Below are 26,496 nucleotides of genomic sequence, written 5' to 3'. Positions count from 1 at the left end.
ACTGTGTCCCAGTGCTTTAGGAGTGTTCATTTAGGAGTGGATTAACCATTGCATTAGGCCAATTAAAAGATTTGCATACTGTTTTCATCTCTGTAAGTCTTAACTGGGGCACAGGAAGCATGTTGCTGGTCATGACTATAGCTGATAAGGAGTTAGGATGGTAGAAGATAATCCTTGCAAGAGATAAAGTTATAGCTAGTTTTCCAATTTTTTTATTCAAACTGGCAAGTTGTTTATATCTTATCTACCTGTCTATATATCTATATATCTGTAGTTGTCTTCTGAGTGGTAGGATGAGTTATTTAATAAGACTACTAGGTAGGAAGTGACAAAGTGTCTTTCAAGTTTAGACTAATGAGTTACAGAGAATTTAAATTATAATTACTAATTGTGTGGTTTATTAGTGGTAACGCTTAAATGCAAGTTCCTGTGTACAAAGGGAGTTTAGTACTTTATTTTGAAAGGTGAATTTGAATTCCAGAAAGCATCAAAACTAGTGTGATATCTGTGCAACAGCAGCTCTGATAGTACTGGAAAGTAGCTTTCCTAATCATAGAGCAAATACAGTATGCTTTTTCTCAGCATAGCTGATTAAGGATCAGTCAACTTCTGGCCTGGAAAAATCATGTTTAAGGAACTCACCTTCATTGCCTTTAAAGCCTTGACATAAACATGTAAATTTGTTGACTAATAAATATATTTGTATTTGATTAGTGGAAGCTATGAGATGATGATATATGGCAAAGAACCTGCAACTCATTTCTTATAAGTTGTTGAGCAGCTGTTAAAACAATTGGCACTGCCAGTCTCTGTTAGCTCACATTCTCACACTATTTTATAACTATAAATTCAAAGGCAAAAGTTTTGGTTTGTTTTATTACTTATTTGTTTTTAATCAGTACAATGTTAAGAGCCAAAGGCTGGGCAGTCAAAATGATGCATATACCAGTGTAGTACTGTCCTAATTCTGCAGGAGACAGCTGATACAGCTACTCTGTACATGCTCTTGTCCTAAGCAAAGCCATGTTTCTTAATAGTTTCTTTAAAACATACAATCTTAACTATAACTTGACAGACGAATGAAGATGCTAAAACTAGAAAGCAGCAGCTCTTTCTGTATTTTAGGAAGCTGTTATGTGCATAAAATGTCTCCTTGTTGTGTGGGCCTTAAACAGTACCAGTTAGCTTAGTAAAAGATGCCACTTTTTCCTTCAGATCTTGTTTCTCTTGTACCTCTTTAATTACTCTAAAGCACATGAAAACTGATAGGATGAGAATATGAGTGACTGCACTTATTTGACATTTGCTTCTTAAAAACTTACTAAAAGCTTACTAAAAGACAAAACAGAATGATGCTATAGCTTTTTGGTACTTTTTGGCACTTGCTACTACTACAGCTTCTTGTATTGCTCTTCTGGGGGTTTCTGTATTAACTAACTTTACATACTGTTAGAAAAATAGTGCTTTTCTAATTTTGGCGTTTGAAAAATTTTGCTTTCATTTGTGTGATTTAAAAAGTGAATTTGCTTCTTACTCACTGATCATTGTGGGTTTTATTTAAAAAGTTGGTTTCCAAGTCCCCCACTGTCCCATTTGAAACAGCCATGTGCCATCCAAGGGATGGTTTTTGTGTGCTTATCGTAAAGCATACAGAGACACGTTTACAACTCATCTGAGCCTTCAGGGTATCTTGGTTTTTTGACATGAAATGGGGACATAGCAGAGTACCAGACTATTATTTCTGTCAGAGTAATTAGTGCCAGCCAGATCAAAAGCTGGTGTGCAGAATGCTCAATAGAGGAGCTGTGAGAAGTGGTCTCCTCTCACAGCCTCTGTAATGCCAGCCTTGGTTGGATGTAAAGGCCTGATTGGCATTTGGGAGGAACTTTTCTGAGAAGCAAAAGTCCCAATAATTGCAGGGTTCACGTTTTTCAGTTGATATCCTGTAATGGTTTTGGCCTGTTACATAGTGGAGTGCAGATTCTCTTCTCTTCTTTACATTGTGTTCTTCTACTTCTCCAGCAGCAGTAGATGGATATACCCGGCCTGTTCTGCCTGTTCTGTGTATGTATCTCTGAGTTGCTGAGCTGAATGAAAGAATTTGTTCTGGTTTGTTTCATTCTAAAGAGAAAGAGAAAAGGCTGAGGAGTTTTCAGGGAGTGTGAGAGAAAAGAGACTGGTGGAGTCACATCCTTCAGTTCCTGAGAGAAGTGCAGTGGATGGAAGCTTGCAAGAGTCAGAGGAACCCTGACCCTCTCACCGTCAGGCAGAAGGGTGGGACCTAAAAGATGAGGGCGAATGGAAACAGCTCCTTGCTCAGGGAGATAGGACAGTTCCCCCCAGCCTCCCTTTCCTTTCCAAGTGCCATTGCAGAATATGTATGAGGCTCTGCAATATCAGGATCAGGCAGATAATGGAGATGAAGTTCTATCTTGGAGCTTGCCCAGAATGAGACAGTCAGCCAGATGGATCACAACTTTGGGTGGTAAGAAAGAAAGAAGGATGATTGTAGGTGGCTCCCTTTGCAGGGAAACCGAGGGCCCCATATACCAGCTGGACCCATTCCAAAGGTGAGTCTGCTGCCTCCTTGGGACCTGGATAAGAGATGTCATCAGGAGGCTCCATGGACAAATTGAGCCCTGTGATTATTACCTGCTTCTAGTTGTGCAGGTTGGCAGTGACAAGGTCAATGGGAGAAGTCTTGTAGCAGTCAAAAAGAACTTCAGGGCACTAGGGCAACAGATTGAAGGAACAGGAGCACAGGTAGTGTTTTCCTCAATCCATTTGGTAGCAGGGAGGAATGCTGAAAGGAACAAGAGGAGCCCACCTGATGAACATGTGGCTTAAGGGCCATCAGTGGAGTGTTTGGCTTTTGCAATAATGGGGTAGTTTATATGGCACCAGGCCTGCTGGAGACATACGGGGGTTATTTGTCTAAAAGTCCATGAGATGGCAGGGGTGATTGCAAAGGCTTAAAATTAGGTTTGAAGGAAGAAGGGGAAAAGACCAGGCTTGGCAGAGATGAGCCTGTTTGCAGCTTGCCTGTGTTGGGGGTGAAATCAGTAGCCCAGCTGAAGCGCATCTATATTCTACTGGCTCTGAAATGTGCGAGCTGTGTTGGAACATGCAGTCTTACAGAGATGAGCCAGGGACTCCTAAGGTATTACAAGCCAAAAGGGAAATCACAAGAGAATTACCTCCAAGGAATTAAGGGGTGTGTTCCTCTACAAAGGTGACAGCCCAGCTGAGGGTGCCTTTGCATCAAAGCACACAGCATGAGCAGCAAACAGGACGAGTTGGAAACCACTTTGCTGCTAGAAAGCGATGACCTTGTTACCATTACTGAAATCTGGTGGAACAAATCCCATGACTGGACTGTGACCATCAATGGCTACAGGATGTTCAGAAGAGATGGGAGGAAGAGAGGTAGAGGGGTTGTCCCCTACATCAAGAGGTGGATTGAATATGAGGAGTTGTCTCTGAAGAACAGCCCATGAACAGATTGAAAGCCTGTGGGTAAAAATCAGACAAAAAAACAACAAAAAAAACCCCAACAAAACCGAGGCAAGTGTTTGGTGACTACTACAGGCTCCCTGATCAAGGGGAGCCTATTGACAAAGCCTTACTGCTTCAGCTACAGGAACTATTGCACTCACAGGCTCTTGTCCTTCTGGAGGCTTCAACCACCCTGACATATGCTTGGAGAAGTAGCTTGGCTGAGAAGGGTCCTGATGGTCAAACTAAAGGGAAAGAAGCAAATACACAGACAGTTGAAGATAGGGACTGACAGGTGACCTGGGAAGAGCTGGAATTGAACCTTGCCAGGGATGCAAAGAATAACAGGAAGGACTTTAACACGTGCATTAACCAGAAAAGGAAGGTCAAAGAGGGTGTAACCCCCTGATAAACAGTGCTGGAAAACTGGTAACAATGGATGAGTAGAAGGCTGAGGTAGTTAAAAACTTCCTTGCCTTGGTCTTCGATGGCAGTCCCTCTTCCCCCACCTCTCGAGTACATGGACAGCTCTCCTCCATTCTCCTCTGCATTTATCTCTGGTCGGTGTTTGTATCTTGCATATGCTCTAGTTCTCATCGTTCCTTCAGTGAGCTGCTTAAAGTAGGTGATAATGGCACAAGCTTACCCAGCGTTTGACACTGGGTTAGGGATTTTTGGGTTTTGGTTTTGTTTTTTTTAAAGTATATTCTTTTGTTCAGTTGTTTTGTCAGGTAGCTGAATTCAGTTTCAGACAATCAATGAATGAAACTGATTGCCAGAGCTGCAAAAAGCAAGCACCATGTATGTGGCTGGAAAGAGGAATGGCAAAGGAAGATCTCCCCATTTGACAGGAGCTGTTAAGTGATCTCTGCAATCTTGTGGAGTGGCAGCCTGAGGCTGCAGGTGCAGTTTGCTTTTGTGTACCTTCAGCCTATAAGTTCTTCCTTAGAGTTCTGGGAGTGACAGAATTTGGTCAGACGTTAGTTTTCTGTTAGTTGTGTTAAACTGCTCTTCTAAGCACAGCTCAGAATCGTTTCTGCAGGAGACTGACTGAGTTGGGTTTCCTGAGAAACTGTCCTGTGCCACAGTGTGTAGTCCCTAGCCCTTGGATTGCTGGAGTTAGTTCTGTTCTTTTGCTTGTGCAGCTGGCCAGCCCTACCCAACATTCATGGAAATCAATGGAAATTTTCAGACTTTTTCATTTGAGAGAAGATAAATTTTTTTTTAAAAAATTATGTTTGTGATGCCACCTCTGGCTTTGTGTTGAAAACCTTTGAACTCCTGTTTGTTGTTTTGGTTTTTTTAAAAGAATAATATATAAAACCGTAAGGCTAAACCTTTATTGGAGCCCTTCCCATAAGAGACCTCAAAGATCTTAGTTTCTCAGCCTAACAAAAAATAGATCTGTAAGCATAAGGCCATCCTTTCAACAAGCATGAAGACCCCACTGTTGATAACAGCCTGTAGTGCAGAAATAGGTAAGCAAAATTGTTTTAGGTAGTCTTATCTGAGCTAGCGTTGTTGGGACTATTGTATATTGATGGTTCTATTCTCAATTTATTTTGAAAGCCTGGGAGATTCATTCATTGTGACTGTAATCTTTATTGTTATTTGAAGAAAGTGCTTTCTGACTGATGGGGATATTTAGGGTACATATTATGTATGTTGATGCTGCTGTCTTTTTAGATTCAGTCACCCCCAGATCTTATTTCATGGGGAATAGTGAATATGGTTTGACATAAGCTGTGTAAAGATCCTAAAGTATCTTTTTTAGGAATTAATTCAAGTAATATTATTAATTTAAAAGTCTTGATTCAGCTTACAGCTATGTTGTTTTTTGTGCCTTATAATATAAAACAAGAGTTGTAGTCGGTGAACTCGGAGCGATTAGGTTATTAAGAGGAGCAGAAACACTAGAAACAGTGTCTTTGCCACTTAGTCCAGGGAATTGGTGCTATTAGCCATGAAGGCTAAAAAAAAAATAATTAATAGATTATTTCTTTAATGCGAGAAGGAACGGTTGCATCACTGTCTTTAATCTCCTGTCTATCAGTAAGCATTAAATTGCACAGGACTGTGCTTTTATTGCACCAGGTAATGTGTGTTTCACTTGATTCCTTCCCCAAAGGTTTCTGGTAATGATTTGAATGGTATAGAAGATGGAGTATCACTTCCTTTCTGAGATAGCTTAATCTGTTAGTCATTCTTCCTGCTGAAAAATAAAGGGGAAGGGGGCGGGGGGTGGAATGCAGCTGTATTGGGGATTTTGCTGCTCACTGAATCCAGCGTATAGAATATGTAATTTCCATTCGTAGAGAAGGAGATGCGGTGCCCCGTAAATGGCGGGGCTGCCCGATGTATAGCAGGTAAAATGCACGTTGGAAAGCTGCTGGGTGACTGGAATATCGGTGTTTTTGTGCAGAGGGCGCCCGGCCGTGCGTGCGCCGCAGCCTTTGTCCGTGGGCGCCGCGGGTGGCGGGGGCTGCGGCGGGAGCCGCGCCCTCCAGCGGCGAGCGCGGTAACAGCAGGAGCGTGCGGGGAGCTTCCTTGCTTTGCCATTACAGATTGGGTGTCTGAATCTGAACTGGACTCACTAGGAAATAGATTATAAAATCTGAAACAAAACTAGTTCTACTGAGAAGTCTTTATTTAGGATGCGAACTTTGTTGGATTTTAAAAAATAAATCCTAATCCTAATAATGTACATTCTGTTGCACAGTCGGCTCCATATTATATAGTATAAAGGGGTGAGTGTGATGTTCCATATATTGGAAAACCAAGTTACTAATAGTAGACATTTCTTAGAGGACTCAGAGTCTGGTGCTGGGCCAGACCTTAATAAGCCTTTTTGGAATTGGACTGACTTTGTGAACAGTCACCAGATTCTACCTCCACTATACTTTGAGACTCTTGGTTCTTTATACAGAGTCTGTTTAGATTCTTTACAGTTAGTAAGCTTGGTCTCCACTCTCTGGGAAGACATGTCTTCCAGCCCCAGACCAGCCAGCTTTGGCAATGAGATAGGCTGTGGAATGGCAATGTGCCTGTGGCCAGCAAGTCCGGGTGGGCTCAGGCTGCCTCTGCGTGCAAGCAGCTCTGGTGTCCCCATGGATACCATAAGCATTGGTCATATTGTTGTCTTTAGGAGTATATAAGGATGTTAATAGTTTTGTTGATTTTAAAAAAATAAAATTATTTTCATATTTTTTAATAACCTGCTGGTGCATCATGAAGCTCCCTTCCTGTTGGAGAGAGCAGCTACAGGGTCTAACTGCATGACTGATCCTTGGTAATGTCACAAGAATTCTACATAGGATGTTTTAATGTTATTATGTTATTTTCATTCTTTGGGGTTTTCTCTGGCTACCACCATCTTTTCTTTCCCATTCCCGACCTCCAGTCTTCCCAGTGTGTTCAAGTTTTGGGTAGTACCGTCTGCTTGCAGAAAGACATGTTCAAGGAGTATTTTGATATTGCTTTCTTTTTGCCAGTGTTCAGTTCAGATAGAAAAATATTAGAATTTGTTTGTCCTGGATTTAGTGAAGTTTGTTTGGTTTTAGCCTAAGTGTGACACCAGTAATTCAAGCCCAGGACTTCACGTATTCTTCATTTTATATATTTCAAGTAGGAGTGCTTGGAGAAAACAATTATTATATTATCTTTTTCCCTATGCTTTGAGCTTTTAGTGGTAGAATGTGACAATGTCCATTGACTACAGCAGTTAATATTCATGAATCAGACAAGGCTTTTGGATGTTAAGATAAAGAATAGGAACCATGGAATTCTAGAAAGGGCTGAAAGTTTGTGGTTAAGAACCAGCTATAGTGCAGTTGCCCAGCATGAAGTGTTGATTAATTGTACTTTTTGATATGTAGTTAATTCTCCCTTTTATAACCAGCATTCAGGATAGCAGAGGAAGAGACTTGTTTTGTCAATTGTGTGCATGCCAGATGGAGCCTTAATATGTGTCAGCAGATAAATGGGCCATTATTAAGATTAGATGCATAATGATCATTTCAGCCTTGTTTATTTAGGTCATCAACAGTAGTAGAAAATGATCTCTTTCAAGAAAAAATACTTTGGGATCTGAAAATCTTCATGAAAATAACGTAGAATTGTTGTTGTCTAGTTTTAAAGTAATACATTAAGTTAACTTTTTAGTTTATTTTAACGAGAATTGAAAAAAACTCACAACCACAAGCAACTTGATTTGTTTTCAAATGAAAAGTTTTCAGCTTTTCACTGAGAAATGAAGCTGATGGCTGTGTACTGTTTATTAGATGGCACTTATGAAATTAATATTTTACGTAGTATTTCAGTTCAAGTCTCTTAGTTACTTAATTAGTGGACAGTACAATGTTCAGTTATGTATGCATTCTTAAAATAACATCTGCTGCTATTTTAGGCTCCTTGTACTAGTGAAAGACTTTTGACATTAATAAATGTCTGTGTTTTATTTCAGGTTGCAGTGTAAAGTTTTGGAAGTCATAGCTCCAGCCCATCACAATGGAATGGCGAATGGCCACACCAGCAGTGCTGATGGGGACACAATTGTCATCAGCGACAGTGATGACTCAGAAACGCACAATAGCTCTGCACAAAACGGGTACATGATGCTTTCTGTATGTCATTCTAACTGGGTGAAAATGAGGCTAAAGCCAGATGGGTCAGAGTCTTACTGAAACAAATTATTTGATCTGTATGGATTGTGAGCCTTCAGACAGCTTAAGGTGACAAGCTGGTTATGGAACCAGGAAACTACATTCTGAGAAGTGGAATACCTACAGATTAATCATTGTTTATCTCTTAGCAATGACAGTGTTTTTGCTGAGAGATGGTGGAAGAGCTTTATGTACCTCTTGGTAGTCTCTGTGCTGGGAAATTTGTGCTGCTGTAGCAGAAAGTGCAGTTTGTTCTGCATTTCTGCAGTCTGGTATCACTTCACTTCCATCATGGGGCTCAGAATTGGGATTACTTTGTAACAGGAGGGCATGCTTTTACTGGAACTCTCTGAAAAGTCTTCCCAGAGACTTGTGTTTGTGTCCAAAAGACCAAAAACATACTAAGCTTTCTTCATTGTGCATGTGTCTGTATAAATATATCATTGTATTTGATGGATTTAATTATGATGTAGGTGCAGTGAAACTGTGTGTTTTACATTGAGGAACTTTCTTTGGACTGGAGTAGCCTAATAACATTGAATAGGAAAGCTTTGTAGCTGTAACTGTGTTGTTTAGTATGGAGTATCCCTTTACTGAGCAGTAATTGAGCCTATCCTAGCAATATAATGAGAAGAAAGTCTTCTTTGCTTCATAGGCATGATGATGAAAGAGGTGGGTTTGAAGTGGGACCTAATCTAGGATCTAGCAATATATAGACTGTGCATGACCTGTTACTGACTTGAGGATGTCACATAGATGCAGAAGTTAATCTTGTTGATTGCTTCATGAAGTCATGTCCTGACATGCCTAGAATAACTAGGGTGGAGCTCCTCACTTGGTTAAGAAAATAACGTGGGATAAAAAAATTTTTAAATTTCTATGCTGTCTCTTGAGGGTAATGTCTAAATTGTTCATGAAGACATTCTATGTATTTGAAAAACTGAAAGCTTTTTAAGTATTCCAAAAGGCATGTGATGTTTGAAAGCAGGTTATTCTTGGAATTAAGCAAGCATGCTGAGTGTACGATCTGACTGTTGATCCTGTTATAGTGCTGTCACTTCCATGCATGTAAAGCTGATGGTAAGGCTAAGTCTTGCACTCTCAGTCAGTCTGTGGTTCTCCCCAACTGATAAGTTATTTTGACAGTGCAGAGAAGGGAGGGAAACTAATTTCTTTTTATTGGAAAGGGAATTCTTGTGAGACTATACAGGCTTTTGAAGCAGTGTTCTGTGACATCTAACTAACGTTTGTGCTGCAAGTTAAATTGCAAACCTCTTGTGGCTTTAAAATGCTTTCTGTAAGTTTTAAGTGAGTCTGTTTATAACAAATGTGAGAGTGTAGTAACAGTTATTTTCTAGATATATTCTGGTTATATGCAGACTTGAAAAGTATTATTTGCTGTATGTACAAAACCTGTCTGTAAGTAAAGCATTGTTGTGAATTTTTGTATGCTGGCATATAAGATTCTTTATACCATTACTCCTAACAATAAGAAATCCCACTCAACTGAATGGCATTGTTTTGCAGCCCTAATATTTCTGTACTTTGCTGTTTATGGAGGGACTTGCATGTGGAGAGTATAGATGTTAGTCACCTTGGGACCAATGTCAAGTTGATATGTGCAGGGCAGTTCTGCCTCAGCCTGCACACAAATGTCCAGGTTTTGAGACCCAGCCTTTGTGCAAAGCTGCAGTGCTGTTAAACAATGGTACAGCAGATGCTCAGGGTGTTTGTGAGGCAGGGGGAGGGGAGCACAGCACAGATTGATGGGCCATCTGCAAATATTTTTCCTAAAGAATCCGTAAGGCTAGAGAATCTTAACTGAAAATAGATGTCATTAAAGATCCCAGCCTTTCTGTGACCCTACTCCTCCTGTCTGTATAGGGCAGAAATAGTCATGTAGTCTGTACAAATATTCCTGCTGACCTTTTCTGTTGTGTTCTGCAGTAAAAGTTGGAGTGGTACAGGAAGAAAGAGGCTATGATGCTCTTATTTTCCCTGAAAAAAACAGGCTGCTTTCTAAGGCCTGGGTTACAAAGCAAAAGGTAGCAATCTTATAAGTTTTTAAAACATTTATACTGTAACCTGGGAGCCTCTGGTACTGTAGGATAGTGGTCACATTGAATAGCAGTATTCATACCTTAAACTGCTAGACTTCTAAAGGTAAGGTTGAACTCTAGTGTTGGCTTTAGCACTCAGCAGCAGCCTGGAGGTTGAGGGGCTTTTGCTGCCAAATGTGTACAATTCAGCTACAACTTAATTATTCATGGCATTCCTTTTGCCGGGGCTGTGAGTAGTGTGAATCATCAAGCATCATTAGAAGTACTAGAAAAAAATATTCTTGGTTTGCTGGCTGGTCTATGGCAGTAAATTTGGGTGTTTGTTCAGTTTGAACTGAAGATTAATTTTGGGGAAGGGCTAATTGTTTCTGCAGATTTTGGGCTATAAGAGGTAACAGTTTTTGGAAATACTGTCAGTGGAACCTTACCATCCAGGCCTTTTACCATCTTCAAATGAGTTTTTAACTTTATTTGGAGAAAAAAATTATGAACTGGATATGTCAAAATGTGGGCATAGCTCATCATTAAAGCTATATAATATCTTCAGTACAATAAACCTTTTTTCATCTTTATTTCTTATCTTTCCTTTTTTCCTCTCTCATTCCTCCACTGCTTGAATCCAAGAATAATGATGATGGGTAATAGTCCTCTTTATATTATAAGGAAAGACCAAAGTACTTGGATCAAAGACACCTTAAAATCTTCACCAAAATGTTAGAAGTTAGGATTTTCTTGCAAAGTGCTGTTGTCTTGTCCCTAGGATGTTGTTCTTAACACCCTGTTTTGTTGTTGAAATTTTATTTCAGTTGCAGAAAATATTTGCAATTCCAAATGGGCAGTGCTTTTTATTGCTTGGTACAGAGTTGCTTGTCAGTGGCAGCCTTCAAAGATGTGCAGAGGCGCCCTCACTATGGGGATCAGTTTACTGACAGGTTACCTCTGTGTAAGGCTTGCACTGGAGCATGACAAGACCATAAATTGTGTTATTCCTCTAGCATTCTTCAAGGGGAGTTTTTCCATTCCCAAATTTAGTCAAAGAGAAGAAGAAAAGCCACTGCCTCTTTCTGAAAAAGTGGGACAGTGGTTGCTTTAGCACTTCAGGACAGTGTTTGAATCCTCCAACTCTCAGTATTTTTATGTACAATTTTTCTACTTCTGTTAATACAGTAAGATACTGTAGCTGTGGCAGGACTCAGACCAGATGGTAGATAGGTGTCCTGGAGAAGGTAACTGAGAACGACAGGATTGAGGGAGCAGGGTTTGTTTAGGCTGGAGTAAAGGAGGCTCGGGGGAGACTTTAGCACTCCCTACAGCCACCTGAAACAAGGGTGTAGAGAGGTGGAGGTTGGTCTCTTCTCCAGGGTAGCAAGTGACAGGATGAGAGGAAATGGCCTCAAATTGTGCCAGGGGAGGTTTATATTGGATAATAGGAAAAACTTCTCCACTGAAACATCAGGCATTGGAATAGGCTGCCCAGGGATGTAATGAAATCAGCATCCCTGGAAGTGTTCAGAAGGCCATGCAGATGTGGCACTTGAAAATGCAGTTAAGTGATGAACACGGTGGTGCCAGCTTGGTAGTTGGACTCAATCTTAGAGGCCTTTTCCAGCCTTAATGGTTCTATGGCTGTAAGGTTTCAGAGGTTATTGGGTGCTGTCAGAATGTAGCATAGCAGTAGTGTAAGAAGAAATTTATATTCAGGTCATGTGGTCACTGTGCCAAAGTAATTGAAGGCTTGATGAGATTATTACCTGTCAGTGGTTCAGTATAACCTTGTGAAAAATGCAAGATTCTGACACGAGTACTCACCACATTCACTTCAGTGCAGTAGAAATTAGTGTAGTATGGATGAGTCAGTTGTGGTTTTTACCTACTGAATTACAAAACACTCTGTGTTTTTTCCTCTGGATTTGGTTGTGTGTCAGAGCTGTGCTGTGAAGATTTTTTTTGTAAGGGATCTCTGCTCTGAAATGGGTCTAACCCTTGCTAACTCTATTGTGTTTTATATAGTGCTTTACAAAATAAAATATTACCAAAAATAATAATAGTTTTATGCTAAAGCTGCTAGATAATTTATATAATTATTAAAGCATTCTCTGTGTGTCGAATGACCTTTTTCTTCCTCTTTTGCACTAAGCAAAATTTTTACTATAAATTTAGAGGAGGATATCAGGAATATATTTACTTCTTCGGATAATAACTGAAGACTCAGAAGCTAAGCAGAAAAAATGTAGTGTGTTTGAAATTACATTTGGACTATTGTATATAATCCACTGAAGTTAAGAAAGATTTACTTAAGCTAAAAAGTAAAGATTAATGATAAAGAGTTGAAAATTGGATTATTCTTTGGGCCCTGAATTTGATTGCAGTATTATAGCTTAGAATCTATTCAAAATGTATAAATAACCTGATATACTTTTGGTTTAATATTAGAACTCTGATGCCTTTTATTCTGTATCTGAACATTTTCTGTTTGGGTCATTCTTTAGCTTGCTAGACTAAAGGACTGGAAACCTAATGGTGTGTGATGAGGTGCAAGCTTGTCATTCATGCTATGCAGAAATTCCTAGGGACAGCCTTTATTACTTTAGCTTTCCTGTCTTGACACTGGAGATGGTCATGGAAAACCAAATCATGGTATGACTAGAATATGAAGCCTCTTTTTACAAACTTATGTAGAGATGTTAAAATCTTGCCAGTGGAGATATACTGGATTACAGTTGATCTCTGTTTTGCTAATATCTATAGCTGGGTGAGCTTTTTTCTGTTATATTTCTTAGGCTGTGTTTGGTCCAAGTGACTCAACATTTGACTTGAACTGTGATGTGCATGCAGTATCATGCAAGGCACTGCATGCATGTCACAGCAGCTATCTGTAGGTCTAGTAGATGTATTGCTGTTTCCAAGTCTGTCTTCTTTTTTTTTGTCAGTCCACTTACTATTAACTGTACTGATAAACTATGCTTGTAAACTATTTTTCTCTTTAGAACTTTGAAAATTATTCTCATTTGAAATGACAGTAATGGTGAATAAGTACATTTTCATTTAATCTGTGTTAATTAATGTATTTATTAGATATTGGAATGTTAATATTTCTTTTATTTCTCTTTCACTAAGTTAGTGGGGAAAAACAAGAATTGTAGCAAATTTTATTTTCAGCAGCATTGTAAAGTACAGTTCTCAACATCTTGTACATGTTTTTCACAATGCTAAAGAATAGCAAGTGAAGCATTTTGTAAATGCTGGAAGGACTGACAATGGTGAAATGCATAGTTTTAAATCTCCTAGTTCATCTACATAGCTGCTTCAACTTTCCTTCTTGATGAAATAAGATGATGACTGAATTCTTCCTGATAAGGCAGTACAATTCTTGATTGCAAATTGTCACCTCAGGAGAAGTTAGTTCTGTTGTTTAATGCTAAATTGCAAAATTATTTAAATAAAGTCTTATTATTTAGCTCTGTTCATAAAGTCTGTCCATAAATACAGTACTCTTCTTAGAGTATATTGTCTGTGGCAAAATCTCTCTCTTTCTTGTAGAGGAGTGAATTTTGGTAGCACACCAGACCTGGGTGTTATCCACCTAGGAATAGATCTAACAAAACAATTAATGTTACAATAAAACTGAAGAAATATTTTCCATGAGAGGGGAAAAAATCTAGTTCTCTGTAGCAATACCTGTAAAAGGGAAGTGTGCTTTGGCTAATAAAGCATGTAACCTGGTAAGAATTTAATTTGAAGTGTAGATATGTTGCCTTATGATTTCTGTTACTTTCTGGTTTATTTATGTTGTTGGTAAAGTGTCTGGTTAGTTTTTTTTTTTTTCTAAGGTGTTATTTTTGAAAAATATTTTAGGTAGTTTTTATGTTTTGCAGTGCAATTGGTAGATCAAGGGCTACTGTTTTTATTAATTTTATTTATTTCTGTTTTTATTAATTTTATTTATTTCTGTCTTTTGGACTCTTCCTCATAATCTTTTTCTCCTTTTTTCCTGTCTTCCTGTTGCCATCGTGAGTGCTGAGAGTATTAAGGAGACAATTTTCTGAAGTATAGGGATGTATCATTACTTGTCTCTCTCTTCCTTCTTTGCATTCTTATCTCCCATTTCCTTGCTCAGTAAACATCCCTCATTGTTCTTCCTGTTCCTTGCAGGAACTGGTTTTAATGCAGATTTAAATATAGTAGCAGAAAAGTTGGCAGAAATTAATAGGCCCTCTTTGGTACTGGTGGAAATTACAAGCTGAGTTATTTTAAGAGATCCACTGTGTAGGCATATAAGTATATTAAGTGTGCAAAATATGAGGGTGATGATAAGTGAATGTAAACTTCTAATTTTTAAAACTTTTTTTCCTAGGGAGAAGAAAGCCATAATTGATCCTTCTTTGTTCAAATACAAAGTCCAACCTATTAAAAAACACCTATATGAACCTGTTATTGTTAAAGCATCTCAACTAAGGTAAAAATTAGTATGTGGAAATTAAAATTGTTCTTTGTAACTGTGAGTTGTGTAAGATGTTTTTGATATAAAATGGCATTTTGAAACAATGTTAGATCTGTTAATTAAAAACACTGAAACAAAATACTGTAATGCAGGCCTTCTATATCAAGGATTCCAAGCTTTGCCAGCATTAACACAGGTACCCACTCCTTGCAGGTGTCTGCTTTCATTGGTGCACAGATGAGACCTGCTGTTGTTGTCTGCAAAAATCAGCTGAGTTACCCAGTGTGCAACAAGGCAATAATTATACACTGGAGAGAGACACTGATTATTTGAGAGATGTGCAAGCCTAGGTGATCAGTGGTATTCCATAAGTCAAGCACGTTTTAGCAAGCAAAAGAATTAGTGCTCATTTGCTACAAGATTCATAGTTCTCTTACTAATTAGTATTCTATTTTCTGATGGTTAATGTTTCCAATTAATTGATTAATTACTTCATTTTATGGTAATTAGTCTGCATGCTCAGTCTTTCTCTTTTGAGTCAGTGAGTTTCTTGTGCCAGTGGTCCTGAGTTGGTGGCTGCAGATTTCCCCCTGCAGAATTACCTTTTACCCAGTTGGAGCTGATTTGGTACAGTTGCTTGGTTAGGTTTCCTTACCTTGGGAATTCTACTAGGTGTCTTTGTGACCCCTAAATTCTTCATTCTTTGTATCCACTGTCAGTGGGCATTCTTCTTCCCAAGCTTTGTTTACCTCTCCCCAGGTCTGCCTTAACAAGGCAATTCTACCAAAAAGTAATTTATTTTTCTAACACCTGGGCATCATTTATAGTAGCTAACAACCAAGCTCTCTGTTTCATGCATTAAATTTCCCTTTGTGTTGATTAGGCTTGAAAGTATACGAATATCAAACATCAAAGAACATCCTTTCTTAACAATATTTTTATATATTCCACATTTTGCAACATTGACTTCTGATATCTTGGCTACTGTTGTGATTGATGGAGTAGGTGGAAAAAAGTTTGAGAACTCTAATAATAATAATTATAATAATGAAGTCTTGACATTGTGAGCACTCTGGTAGTATTGCTGGTTTGAAATGTCAAAACAGACATTGGCAATCAGATTGATTTAAAATAGAAAGGTGTAGAGGTTTTGCTTCTTAAATAACAAATGTCTCAAATTTAGTTAAAATATATGTTTGATTGTAATTGTGCATCAAAATTTATATAAACTGGGTAAACTGTAAACAAATTTCAGTTTGTGTGATTACAAATCATTTAGTTCCAGTACAAATCAGGATTTGTGTTTTCATTAACTCCTCCTGTGTAGTGAAGTTTTTTCATTCCCATGAAGTAATGCTGGTTCCTGGGAATGCCAGCAGAGTGCACATGTCCTCTAGAAAGAAGTGGCATAGCTTGACTGAGTAGCGTGTGAATTCACCTTGTCACTTGTGGGCTTGCCTCCCTGCTTGACAGATGTGAATGCTTTCCTACTGTCCCTGTTTGTTTGTTTGTCCTTCCTATCTACTGAAACAATCAGACTTGAGTTTTATTTTAAGAAGTATTTGGAGGATCTACCATGGATCAAAATGGTGGTTATAAAAGAGGAAGTAACACAATCTTCAAAATAAAAATTACAGATGCATAAACCAACTGTTATGTACTACTTGGGTTTTGTTTTAATCATAAGGAAAATTTTAATTCACTTGAGGTTTCAAAGAATGGTTGTTAATTACAATAGTAAGGGTGTTATTTATAATGAAGAAAATAAGAAGATCAATCATGTGGTCTATCACATGTATTCTTGCACATACTTTTGACTGTACTTAAACACTAGTTAAAGATGTTAGTTGATAATACTACCTTTCTTTCCTAATACAGCCGGAGGAAACATCTCTTTTCTCGTGATAGACTTAAACTTTTTCTGAAACAGCACTGTGAACCACATGATGGAGTAATTAAAGCTAAGGTAAGCAAGAAGAAATAATTTATTGGATAGAATATTGACACTATTTAGTATTTTTGCTCCTCTCTGTTAGCTGCTCCTTTTAAAAACTGCATCAAATTTAGCTTTTTGTAAGTATAATATACTTTTCTAAAATAAAAGGTGAATACTTCAACTTTTTGTTTTTGACTAACGCTTGTAAACAAGATTGTAGTTTTTCTGAAGCACAATTCTTTAATTTCTTCTTTCGCTACTAGTTTAAAAAAGTCCTCAAAATAAAAAAGAGCATTTACCTAGAAAAATTTTATTTGTTGAAACATAATATACTTTTGATTAGTCTAGCACATGAATTGTTTTCATTCTTCAAGGTATGCAGCTGGTATTTCTAAGTCAAAAATGAACTGTTTCTGTGTTGGTATAGTAAAGCAGTGTTATTCTGTTCTAACGTTTTGAGCTGGAAAATGTTTTACAATAGACTGAGTTTTGTCTCCAGATCTTCAGTGAGACAAGTGAGTTTAGGTAGCTAGAATGGGTTTTTGATAAGCTCTTGGATGTTGACTGTTCATGTTCTTGTAATCTTAGATATATGGTGACACTTAGTACAACTCAGACAAAAGTTCACATCCTAGTGGGCACTGCATGTCTGAGAATTTGAGCAGCTTTTCCCACAAGGCAGCAGTTTCCCTTGCTTGCTGTACCACAAGAGATCCTGAACTCCTTCATTGTGTATTGCATCCTTGACCCTGAAATCCTTGCTATCTTCTTGTTTTTAGAAGGTGGCAGGGTTTTTTTATTGTGTCTGTTTTTCATACAGTTGTGTAACTGCTCAGTCTGCACAGGAAGGCTTGGAGAGATGAGAGTCTTGCCTCAAAGTGGAGGAAAATAACAAAGGCAATAAATTTCTAAATTAATTTGTAACTCTAGAGTCTGTCTCTTCTAAAGAAATGGAAATAGAAGAAAATAGAGCTGAAAGGGATAAACCACCCCATTCCTTGTTAGTGCTTGTTAGGGTTTGTTAGTGGTCATTTTGACCCAGCTCACTTTACCACATTAAGGACTAGTGATCTATTAGTGATGCTTTCTGGAGCCTCAGGAAGACTGTTATATTCTGTATATGTGTATTTGTCATCTTGTCTTTATTTGGGCTTTCTGTGGAGTGTCTTCTTGTCCTCTTGCTGATTGCCTTGCATTTCAATTATGTGAACATGTCCTGTTTGGAATGTCACCTTTGTATCCTCATCTGTATTGTTCAATAAAGGCATATTTCTTGAAGTTATCAGATTGAGAAAGTAGACTTGAAAAGAAACTCTGACAGTCTGGAACAATCTTTCTCCAGAAATAAGTACCTGTGTAGTAGAGAATTCTGTAATTCTTCAATAAGTTACATTTCTGCTGATATCTGTCAAAACTTATTCTTGACACACTTCATTACCTTGCTAGGGAGACACTGTCCAGCTGTGTTTGCTAAAGGCATATAAGGAAACAACATCTTGCCAAATGAAGCAAAATTCTACTTTCAGATGTGCTACATACATTATTATCCACTTGGTAGATTAACACTTCACTTACACTATTTCAGAGCTTTATTTCTTATCCTCAGTTAATCAGTTGTGGATATGGTTACTCCTGTTGTCTTGTTTTAGAAATTAATGATTGAGTAATTAGCTCATATTTAAATTAATTAGCCCATATTTATAAAAATGTAAGAATTTCACCATGAATATCTATTTTCATCTTTCTTACTAAGGCAACATCAGTTGAAAAATACAATCTAGCAGAACAAAACTTCTCCTATTTCTTTCCTGATGAACCACCCACATTTATCTTCAGTCCTGCAAGCAGACGGCGAGGGCGACCTCCAAAGAGGGCATCTGCAAGTCTTGTAAGTAAAAGCATTTTTAATCCCAGATGAAGACTCATTAGCATAGTCTTATGAAGTTCTTCCATTTTTCTGAGTTTTCAGATCATTTGAAATACAGGGTTGACATTGTGCTTTTTTTATTTTGAGAGCAGTTGGGATATATTCCACAATTGCTCTTCAAGTAATTGCTTTATAGTTAAGCTGGTGAAAGGGATCATACTTGATATGTTATCTTCTTATTTTTGTCATTATTTCTGGGATCCCATTGAGAAACTAGTTTTTTGGTGTGTTGTGGTGACAAACAGAGTGCTTGTCCATTCTGGGATTAATAATTTGCTGAAAAGCTTTCATTTGAACTCTCAGATGAATTATGTCACTTGCCCTCAGATACAGGTATGTCACTTGCCTGTATTTCAACACTCAGACTCTTAGCCACTATACTACTTCATTGTATTCTAGTTGAAAAATTTGGAATATCTTTTGCTGTATATTTCACTATAGTTATTATGTTCTTTTTTTTCCTCTCCACCCCCAAATTCTCTATCAGGAGGACAGTATTACACCTAAACAAAACACCTCAGGAAACAAAAGTAAAGTATCAAGGGAAAGGGCAAGGTTCCAGAAGCAGAAAGATGATGTGCAGGCCATAGGTAAGTTGAAGTTTACTCATATGCCAAGTAGAACCAGTTCTTGCAGGTTTGAGAGCAGGCCATAATTAGAATATTTTTGGGTTTGTGCCTTTAGAAGGGAAAATGTATTAAGAGTGTACTGCCACACCACTATGGCCAAGTTCTCCTTTCAATAGTTAGCATGCTTGTTTCCTGGTTTTATTTTTTTTCCTTGTCAGTTGACTAAATTGGGGAAATGTAGGAAGCTTGTGGTCCAACTGTGTTGATTTCTCTCTCAGATGAATAAAGAGCTAAATAATTTTTGTAGACACTTGGATGGTGAAGTCATGTGTAAATTTTACCAGCTGAAGGTATATCAAAACATGAATGTATAACACAAATGTTTGTTTTATGAGGAAAATGCATAAATGTTAAAACTATCTCAAAATTTAAACGAATTGAAATATATTCTGGGGGTTTTTTTTGTTTTGTTTTGTTTTTTTTGTTTTTGTTTTTTTTTGTTTAAAAGAGCACAAGTCACTTCAGAGATTTTTGGTTTCTACTGATTTAATTATTTTGGTTTAGTTTTGACCTGTTCCTTATCAATTTAAATTTAATTTCAAATTAAGTAAGGAGATCCATATGCCTTTTGTTTGGGTTTAACTAGATAAACTGGTATGTCTTCTTGAGGACAAAGGTTAGACAAGGAGATATTCTTCTGCATTGTAAGGACTCATGTCCTTCCTAAGGAAAGGCTTTCATCTGTGGAAGTATTTTAGTGAACTTCTGGTTCCAGCCTCTCATTTCCTTGAATATAGAATTTTTTTAAGATGGCAAGGACATTTAGAAATTACCTAGTCCAACATCTGCTTAAATAACAGTGAAGTTGTCTGATGCTCCTTTGGGCCTTTCTTTTATGGGAGATGAGGACACTAGAATTTCATGTGTTTTTGTGTCCACGTTCTTGCACAACAAGCATCTATTTATTCATGTGCTGGCAATGACAGCATAGACTGAGGTAACAGCTCATCAGCAACAAAGCTGCTTCCTCTCTTGTGTGGACAGAAACTGCAGCTTCTAGAAGACTAGTAAAGACACATTCTCACAATGTGAAAAGGTAGCAAAATACCAAGTACCTTGAAACATTAACCTCCGCAGTATGTTGAAGACCCTGGGGATCAGCTTCACTGCATTTGTTTGCCAGGTACAGACATTGCTGCTTAGTGCAGTAGCTATCTGTAGGAGGAACCTAGCCCATTTTCAGAATGTTATAGGAAAGTTTTTCTTGTAATTATGATCCACTTGGTAAGAGTATGGGTCTTCTTTCATTTCATTCACTTAGGATTCTAGCTTTCCTGTTTATTCAGTTAAAACAGTGAGACCTCCTTTTGTTTGTTAGCCTGTGTGTGGGCTGATAGGCACTTTCTGTCCACAGAAAGTGGAAATTTGTTGTTCTTCTACATGTGACTGCAAAGAAATCTGCATCTCTTCAGGCAGTAGCATTTATTATCATTTGAAGTTAGCTTAAAGTGTGTAACTGAAGTAAAATTTGAACAAAATACACTGAAATATACATTTCAAATGTATTGACTTCAGTAATTTAATAATAACTAAATATTTAAAGATCACTTATTTAAAGGTTTTTACTATCACAGATATTTCACGGTTGTGTGCCATACCTAGTTGTGACATGCTTTTATTTAATCAGTCATTATTAAATATGTTGCTGTAATTATATGTTGGAATCAGTTCTCATCTTTATATGTCAATTGATAGAAACCAATAAACAAGTAATTACCTTCTGTATACTCATAAACCTAGATATATTTAACTTTATTACCTGTCGACAACCTCGTAAAACATGTCTAATACATAGGCTTGAAACTTTGATTCTGTAGAGAGCTTCCAAGTGTTTGAATTTCTGGTTGGTGGGGTGACAATTCAATCTTCATAACAATATCTTCTTCATATGGTAATTATAAAAATATCAGTCTATCTATCAGTTAAAACTGACATTTTACAAAAAAAAACCCTAAGCTTGTTTTTTTTTCTTTATAGCTTTTGAAAAAGCTAAATTAAAACAAGAGAAGGCAAATGCTATAGAAGCTAGGAAAAAGGAGAAAGAAGATAAGGAAAAGAAGAGAGAAGAATTAAAGAAAATTGTGGAAGAAGAAAGGATGAAAAAGAAAGAAGAGAAAGAGAGACTCAAAATAGAAAAGGAAAAAGTAATGCTTTTGAAGTATATGTGTTTCATATAGGAACATGGCTTTCTGGTTTCCTTATCTCTTAGTCGCTGTTTCAAGTTATTTTCTGTTAATTATTTTCAGTTCCTGGAAATGCACTTTAGAAGAATAGACAGTTACAAGACTTGATGATGGGTTGTATTTCTGGTTAGCATTTCTATAATTTTAGTTTACCAAAAGTTCTTTTTAAATTTTAACTTACTTCAGTAATAATGTGGTGGGCTTGGGGGGTTTTTTTGCCAATAATGCATAAAACTGTTTGATTTAATGGTTGTCTTCTCTTTGAAGAATCTGTTCTGCATCAGATTAACAGCGTATCTAATAGTTGTGGGTTTCTGTGTGGATTCTTTGGATGTAAATTGCTAAATAACTTTTTGTCAACCTGAATATGAAGAAATTATATATACACATTCACTATCTTATTTTGATGGTCTTTTTTGAGGCAGTTTTCATATATGCTGTCTAATTTTTGATATTTTTTCTTCAGCTACTTCCATTAAAAAGAAAACAAAATTCAAAATACCCCCCAACAAAAGCAATAATTAATTCAACAAAGTATCACCTCATTTAAATATTTTTGCCAATCTCATTTTAGAGAAGTAAAAATGAATAGATTACCCCATTCTAATTAAATGGGATGTTTGACTTTTCAGTGTGATTGAATAGTAAGTGATGCAGTTTTAGAAATTGCAATAAGGCCATGCAACAATCTTTACATACAATTGTGGCTGTGTTTGTTTTTTTCAGGAAAGAGAGAAACTGCGTGAGGAAAAAAGAAAATACGTGGAATACCTGAAACAGTGGAGTAAGCCTAGAGAAGATATGGAGTGTGATGACCTTAAGGTATGATTGATTTTGGAATAGCTGAAGACTCTAGTTTGCAGGGTCCCCAGATGGATTAGATTTCCTAATGCAGAGGCAAATGTAGATCTCTTTGGAATGCTAGAGGCTGTGAGTCACCTGCAGTGTGTAATACACATTTCCCAGTGGCAATGTTATTAGGATCATCTGCATTTTCAACCTTCAGAGCAGCTTTTCAGGCTGTGCTCAGTCTGCAATGGAGTATGTTCAAAGTGCTGGCATTACTTAGTGGAGGCTATTGAGCATACCTGATTTTTCTGTTAAGTATACAAAATGTGCTCACTTAGAAAAATGTGAGTCACTTCAAAGATTTGAGTAATGAAAAATTAAATTTTCGGCTACAAAAAAATGTAGAGAAACTCAGTGAATACATCCCTTAGAATAATAAACTCTCTGGTTTTGATAATTTGTGTACTATGCACAAACCAAATACTATATTAAGTGGTCCATTTGGTTTGCAGGAACTTCCCATTCCAATGCCAGTGAAGACGAGACTTCCTCCTGAGATCTTTGGTGATGCTCTGATGGTTTTGGAGTTTTTACATGCATTTGGGGAACTTTTTGATCTTCAAGATGAATTTCCTGAAGGAGTGACTTTAGGCAAGTTGTGGTTTATGTGGCAAGTTGCCCTATTTTGGTGGTTTCCCTTTTACCAAACAACCAAACATCTTAAGTGCACACAAGTACCACTGCTACAGAATCTTCTGTGTGGCTTTAATCTGTCAGTACTAACACTGGCATATCAATCCAGTTTTCAGTTTGTGGTCAACTCCAAGCGACTTGTAAAATCAAAATTAATTTTGGTGTACAAGTTTTATTCTGCTTATCAAAATATCTGCTTGTAGTTTTTTCTTGCAATTATGTTGTAAGAGAACAATATTTATTCAGCACTCTTTCTGGCACCATCACTCTAGGAATAAATGCAGTAAATTATGGAAACGTAATTTAATTATCATACCTGAAGGAAAAGAAATGTTTTCATTCTTCAGTACATAATTTTTTTTTCCAACTTTGCGGCAAAAGTGACGATTCTTAAACTTTATTCACAGAGGTTTTAGAGGAAGCTCTTGTAGGAAATGACACTGAAGGCCCACTATGTGAATTGCTGTTTTTCTTCCTGACTGCCATCTTTCAGGCAATGGCCGAAGAGGAAGAGGAAGTGGCCAAAGATCAAATAGCTGATGCTGAGACCAAAGGTCAGATCTTTAATTTTACTGCTGAAAAGCTGAAATTGCACTGGAATTAACTTTAAGCTGCATGATTTGTGGCATTCCTTTGTTTAACCTTGTCTTATTATGCATGGATATTGTATGTAAATGGGCTTGTTTTTTCTCTTCTATCTGAAATTGAAGCCTTGAATTGGGCATGGACTGCGGAGTCTGGGGGAATAGAGAAAAGAGAAGCTTATTGTTACTACAATTGTATCCAGCAAAGCATAATAAGCTTTTAACAGCATTGCTTGTGTTACGGAGGTGCAGGAAGCATCTTTACCTTCCTCCTCTTCCTCCAGCACTGTTACATGTTTCTCCTGAGGGTCAGGAAACAAGTCATTTTCCTAAGTCTTCTCAAAGATATTTGTATCTATAAAAAATCTGTTCCTAACTAGATTAAAAACTAAAACTCTCCAGCACAACTGGAATGGAGAATTGAATATTCATTGTCCTTCAAGACTTGAAATTATATATCCACAGCTCCTGGATAATACCATGTGTGTTCTTTCAGTAAAGATTCTCAGAGTCACTCTGACTTTGGTCTTTGCTCTAAAGCTGATGTTGTCCCCATTTTCAGAGGCATTTGGTGTATACTAACCTTTGATGAGAGGGAAGTGCAGGCTTTGTTACAAATTTGCGGTCTCGTGTTTATGGACTGCCAAATTTGCTGACTAAAGGAGAAGTTTTGATCCATCCTACTAGCCTTTATTTCATTAAAGGTAGGTAGATAAGAGCACTCCCTGTGTGAGATCAGATGAATTCTGTGGTACCCCTGCAAGCCAGATGTGTGAATTACATGAAGGTTCCTTTAATTCCTCCCTTGAAGATTGTTTATTTTCATGCTTAAGATTTATGTCCAGTCTATAAATTATCTTTATATAAAAGCATGGGCACTGTCTTCAATAACAGAGGCTGCTCTTGTTAATTGAATAAAGTTATAGATTAGAGACAGCATTAATAAATTTAGGCTGTATTTTAATTACAGTGGAATTTAGCAATTAAACTGTATTTATTAACTACTGAGAGTATTGCCTTGGCAATACAAGCAAGGATTCCATTATCAGGTAACCGTAGAATAGTTGATTAGATTCTATATTATTCACGTGGCTGATCAGAAAAAACATAATGTAAACTTTCATATTTTAATTTGACATCGTGGGGCTGACTATTGCAAAAGTCTGCCATTTTGTTTCTAGTTTAGCAGAGTTGTGGGTAAGGCACTTCATTTATTATGTTTTACTATCCTCAGAACTTTCATTTCTCGTCACTCTTGTTTAGGCGTCTTCTTTCCCATAAACGAATTACATAGTCTGGGCTTTGTAATTCTTGCTAACCAAACTAGCAGTAGTCAGCATGTTTGCTCAGTTAAATTCTGTACAGGCAGCGTTTCTGCAACAGTGAGCACCATGGATATGTGGTTTTGGGGTGTACAGTACTTTCTCAAAGTGTGTTATGTAGTTAAAGTGAGAGGGGAGATGCAGAGATTCATTTTGCAGTGTCTGGATGACAGTTTTCAAGCAACATTAAACATCGTAGAGGAAGGATTCTTGTGGATTTGCATTTTATGTATTGTTTGTATGGTTTGTATTTGTGGTTTTATTATGGCCTGGTGACTTTAACTGCTTAATAATTCGGATTTGAATGAAGTGAAATTGTTGAAACAGCATACAAGTGCTGAAAATACTCTGCCAACCCTCTGGAGAAATACCTGTAAGTGCTGAGGAAACCTTTGTTTAAGAAACAAGAACTTGCTATTTCTCCCTTTCACTTCCCTGCTTTCCTGGTCAGTTTCTTATGTATGGTGATCATTCAGTGCAGGTGCTTGATTTAGTGAAATACGATTTATTTGTAATGTCTTAGTAATTGTGCTTGTGCAGAAGAGGCAGTATCTGAGTTACAGATAGAAAGTGTAAAGTGAATGGTTATAGCCAGTATTGACATACATGGTTGGTTTGAGCTATGCTTCCTAAAAACAAAATTATGAAAAACAGTTCATTTGAGGAAAGGAAATACAGGTGTTCTTGCATTGCTACTTGTCTGCGCTTTCAAGCGTGTTCCTGGATTTGTTCTTGCTGCCTTTTATGTTGCCATTGTGCATGTTCCGTGTGTTGCGGGTGCTTTAACAGCTTACATGGTGTTCTTCCTATATATAGCATGTGGTGCATGTCCCTAGCTTGTAGTTGGATTATTTTAGTTGCATTGAAAGATCTGTAAATTTTTGTTTGGATGTTGAATTGAGTTTTGAATACATTGATGCATCTGTAAATATCATCCCTCTTTTCGCTTTGTCTGCAACTCTCAAAACACAGCTTCCTTTCCTCCCCTCCACAGTACAAATTTTAATTTGCACTAGAATAAAGTGTTTATTTCCTTAAAGATTTAACAGAGGCTTTGGATGAAGATTCAGACCCCACAAAATCTGCACTGTCTGCAGTTGCAACTTTGGCAGCTGCATGGCCCCAGTTACATCAGGGTATGTGTGGGTTTCACTTATTGTTTTATTACTGTTATTATTTTGCTCTGTATTTTAAAGCACTATTTTTATATTTATGTACATTCAAATGTCTGTATAAAATAACTGTTTGTTCTCCTCAACTGTAGGCTGCAATTTGAAAAACTTGGATCTTGATAGCTGCACTCTTTCTGAGATTCTCAGACTTCACATTCTAGCATCAGGTGCTGATATAACATCAGCCAATGCAAAATACCGTTACCAGAAACGAGGAGGGTTTGATACTACTGATGATGCTTGCATGGAGCTGAGATTAAGTAATCCTGGTCTCTTGAAGAAACTTTCAAGTACCTCAGTATATGATTTGTTGCCAGGTAATAAAAGACAACACATGTTAGAGATTATTAGATTGCTCAATAAGTGGTCAACTTTGCAATTGCTTCAGACTAATAGTGGTCAAAATTTATTGTATCATAGAATAATTGAGTTTGGAAAGAATTTCTGGGGGTCATGTAGACCAACACTCACCCTCTATGCTCCAGTCCCCACAAGCACATCTCACCACATCAGAGATTGCAGAGCTAGGCAGTCTCATTACTCCTGAGTAGCTTTTTTTTTTCATCTCATTTTAAAAATGTTAGTGTTACTTGCATAAGGGGAT

At 37.4% G+C, this 26,496-nt stretch overlaps 1 protein-coding gene across 3 annotated transcripts in view; it reads left to right on the top strand.

Moving 5' to 3' along the window:
- The window catches only part of BAZ1A (bromodomain adjacent to zinc finger domain 1A), a 63,701-nt gene that overhangs the window by 13,407 nt on the left and 23,798 nt on the right, over positions 1-26,496 (top strand). For all 3 annotated transcript variants that reach the window (XM_056492704.1, XM_056492702.1, XM_056492703.1), the window contains exons 4-14: positions 7,958-8,101; positions 14,571-14,672; positions 16,536-16,623; positions 18,347-18,481; positions 19,008-19,110; positions 21,127-21,293; positions 22,059-22,154; positions 22,634-22,772; positions 23,222-23,368; positions 25,761-25,856; positions 25,985-26,209. In XM_056492704.1, coding sequence (XP_056348679.1) covers positions 7,958-8,101; positions 14,571-14,672; positions 16,536-16,623; positions 18,347-18,481; positions 19,008-19,110; positions 21,127-21,293; positions 22,059-22,154; positions 22,634-22,772; positions 23,222-23,368; positions 25,761-25,856; positions 25,985-26,209 — 1,442 coding nt within the window. The remainder of the gene's footprint in view (positions 1-7,957; positions 8,102-14,570; positions 14,673-16,535; positions 16,624-18,346; positions 18,482-19,007; positions 19,111-21,126; positions 21,294-22,058; positions 22,155-22,633; positions 22,773-23,221; positions 23,369-25,760; positions 25,857-25,984; positions 26,210-26,496) is intronic.

Source organism: Oenanthe melanoleuca, chromosome 5 (assembly GCF_029582105.1).
Source record: "Oenanthe melanoleuca isolate GR-GAL-2019-014 chromosome 5, OMel1.0, whole genome shotgun sequence".
Taxonomy (NCBI): Eukaryota; Metazoa; Chordata; class Aves; order Passeriformes; family Muscicapidae; genus Oenanthe; species Oenanthe melanoleuca.
This window is presented reverse-complemented; position numbering and strand designations above follow the sequence as displayed.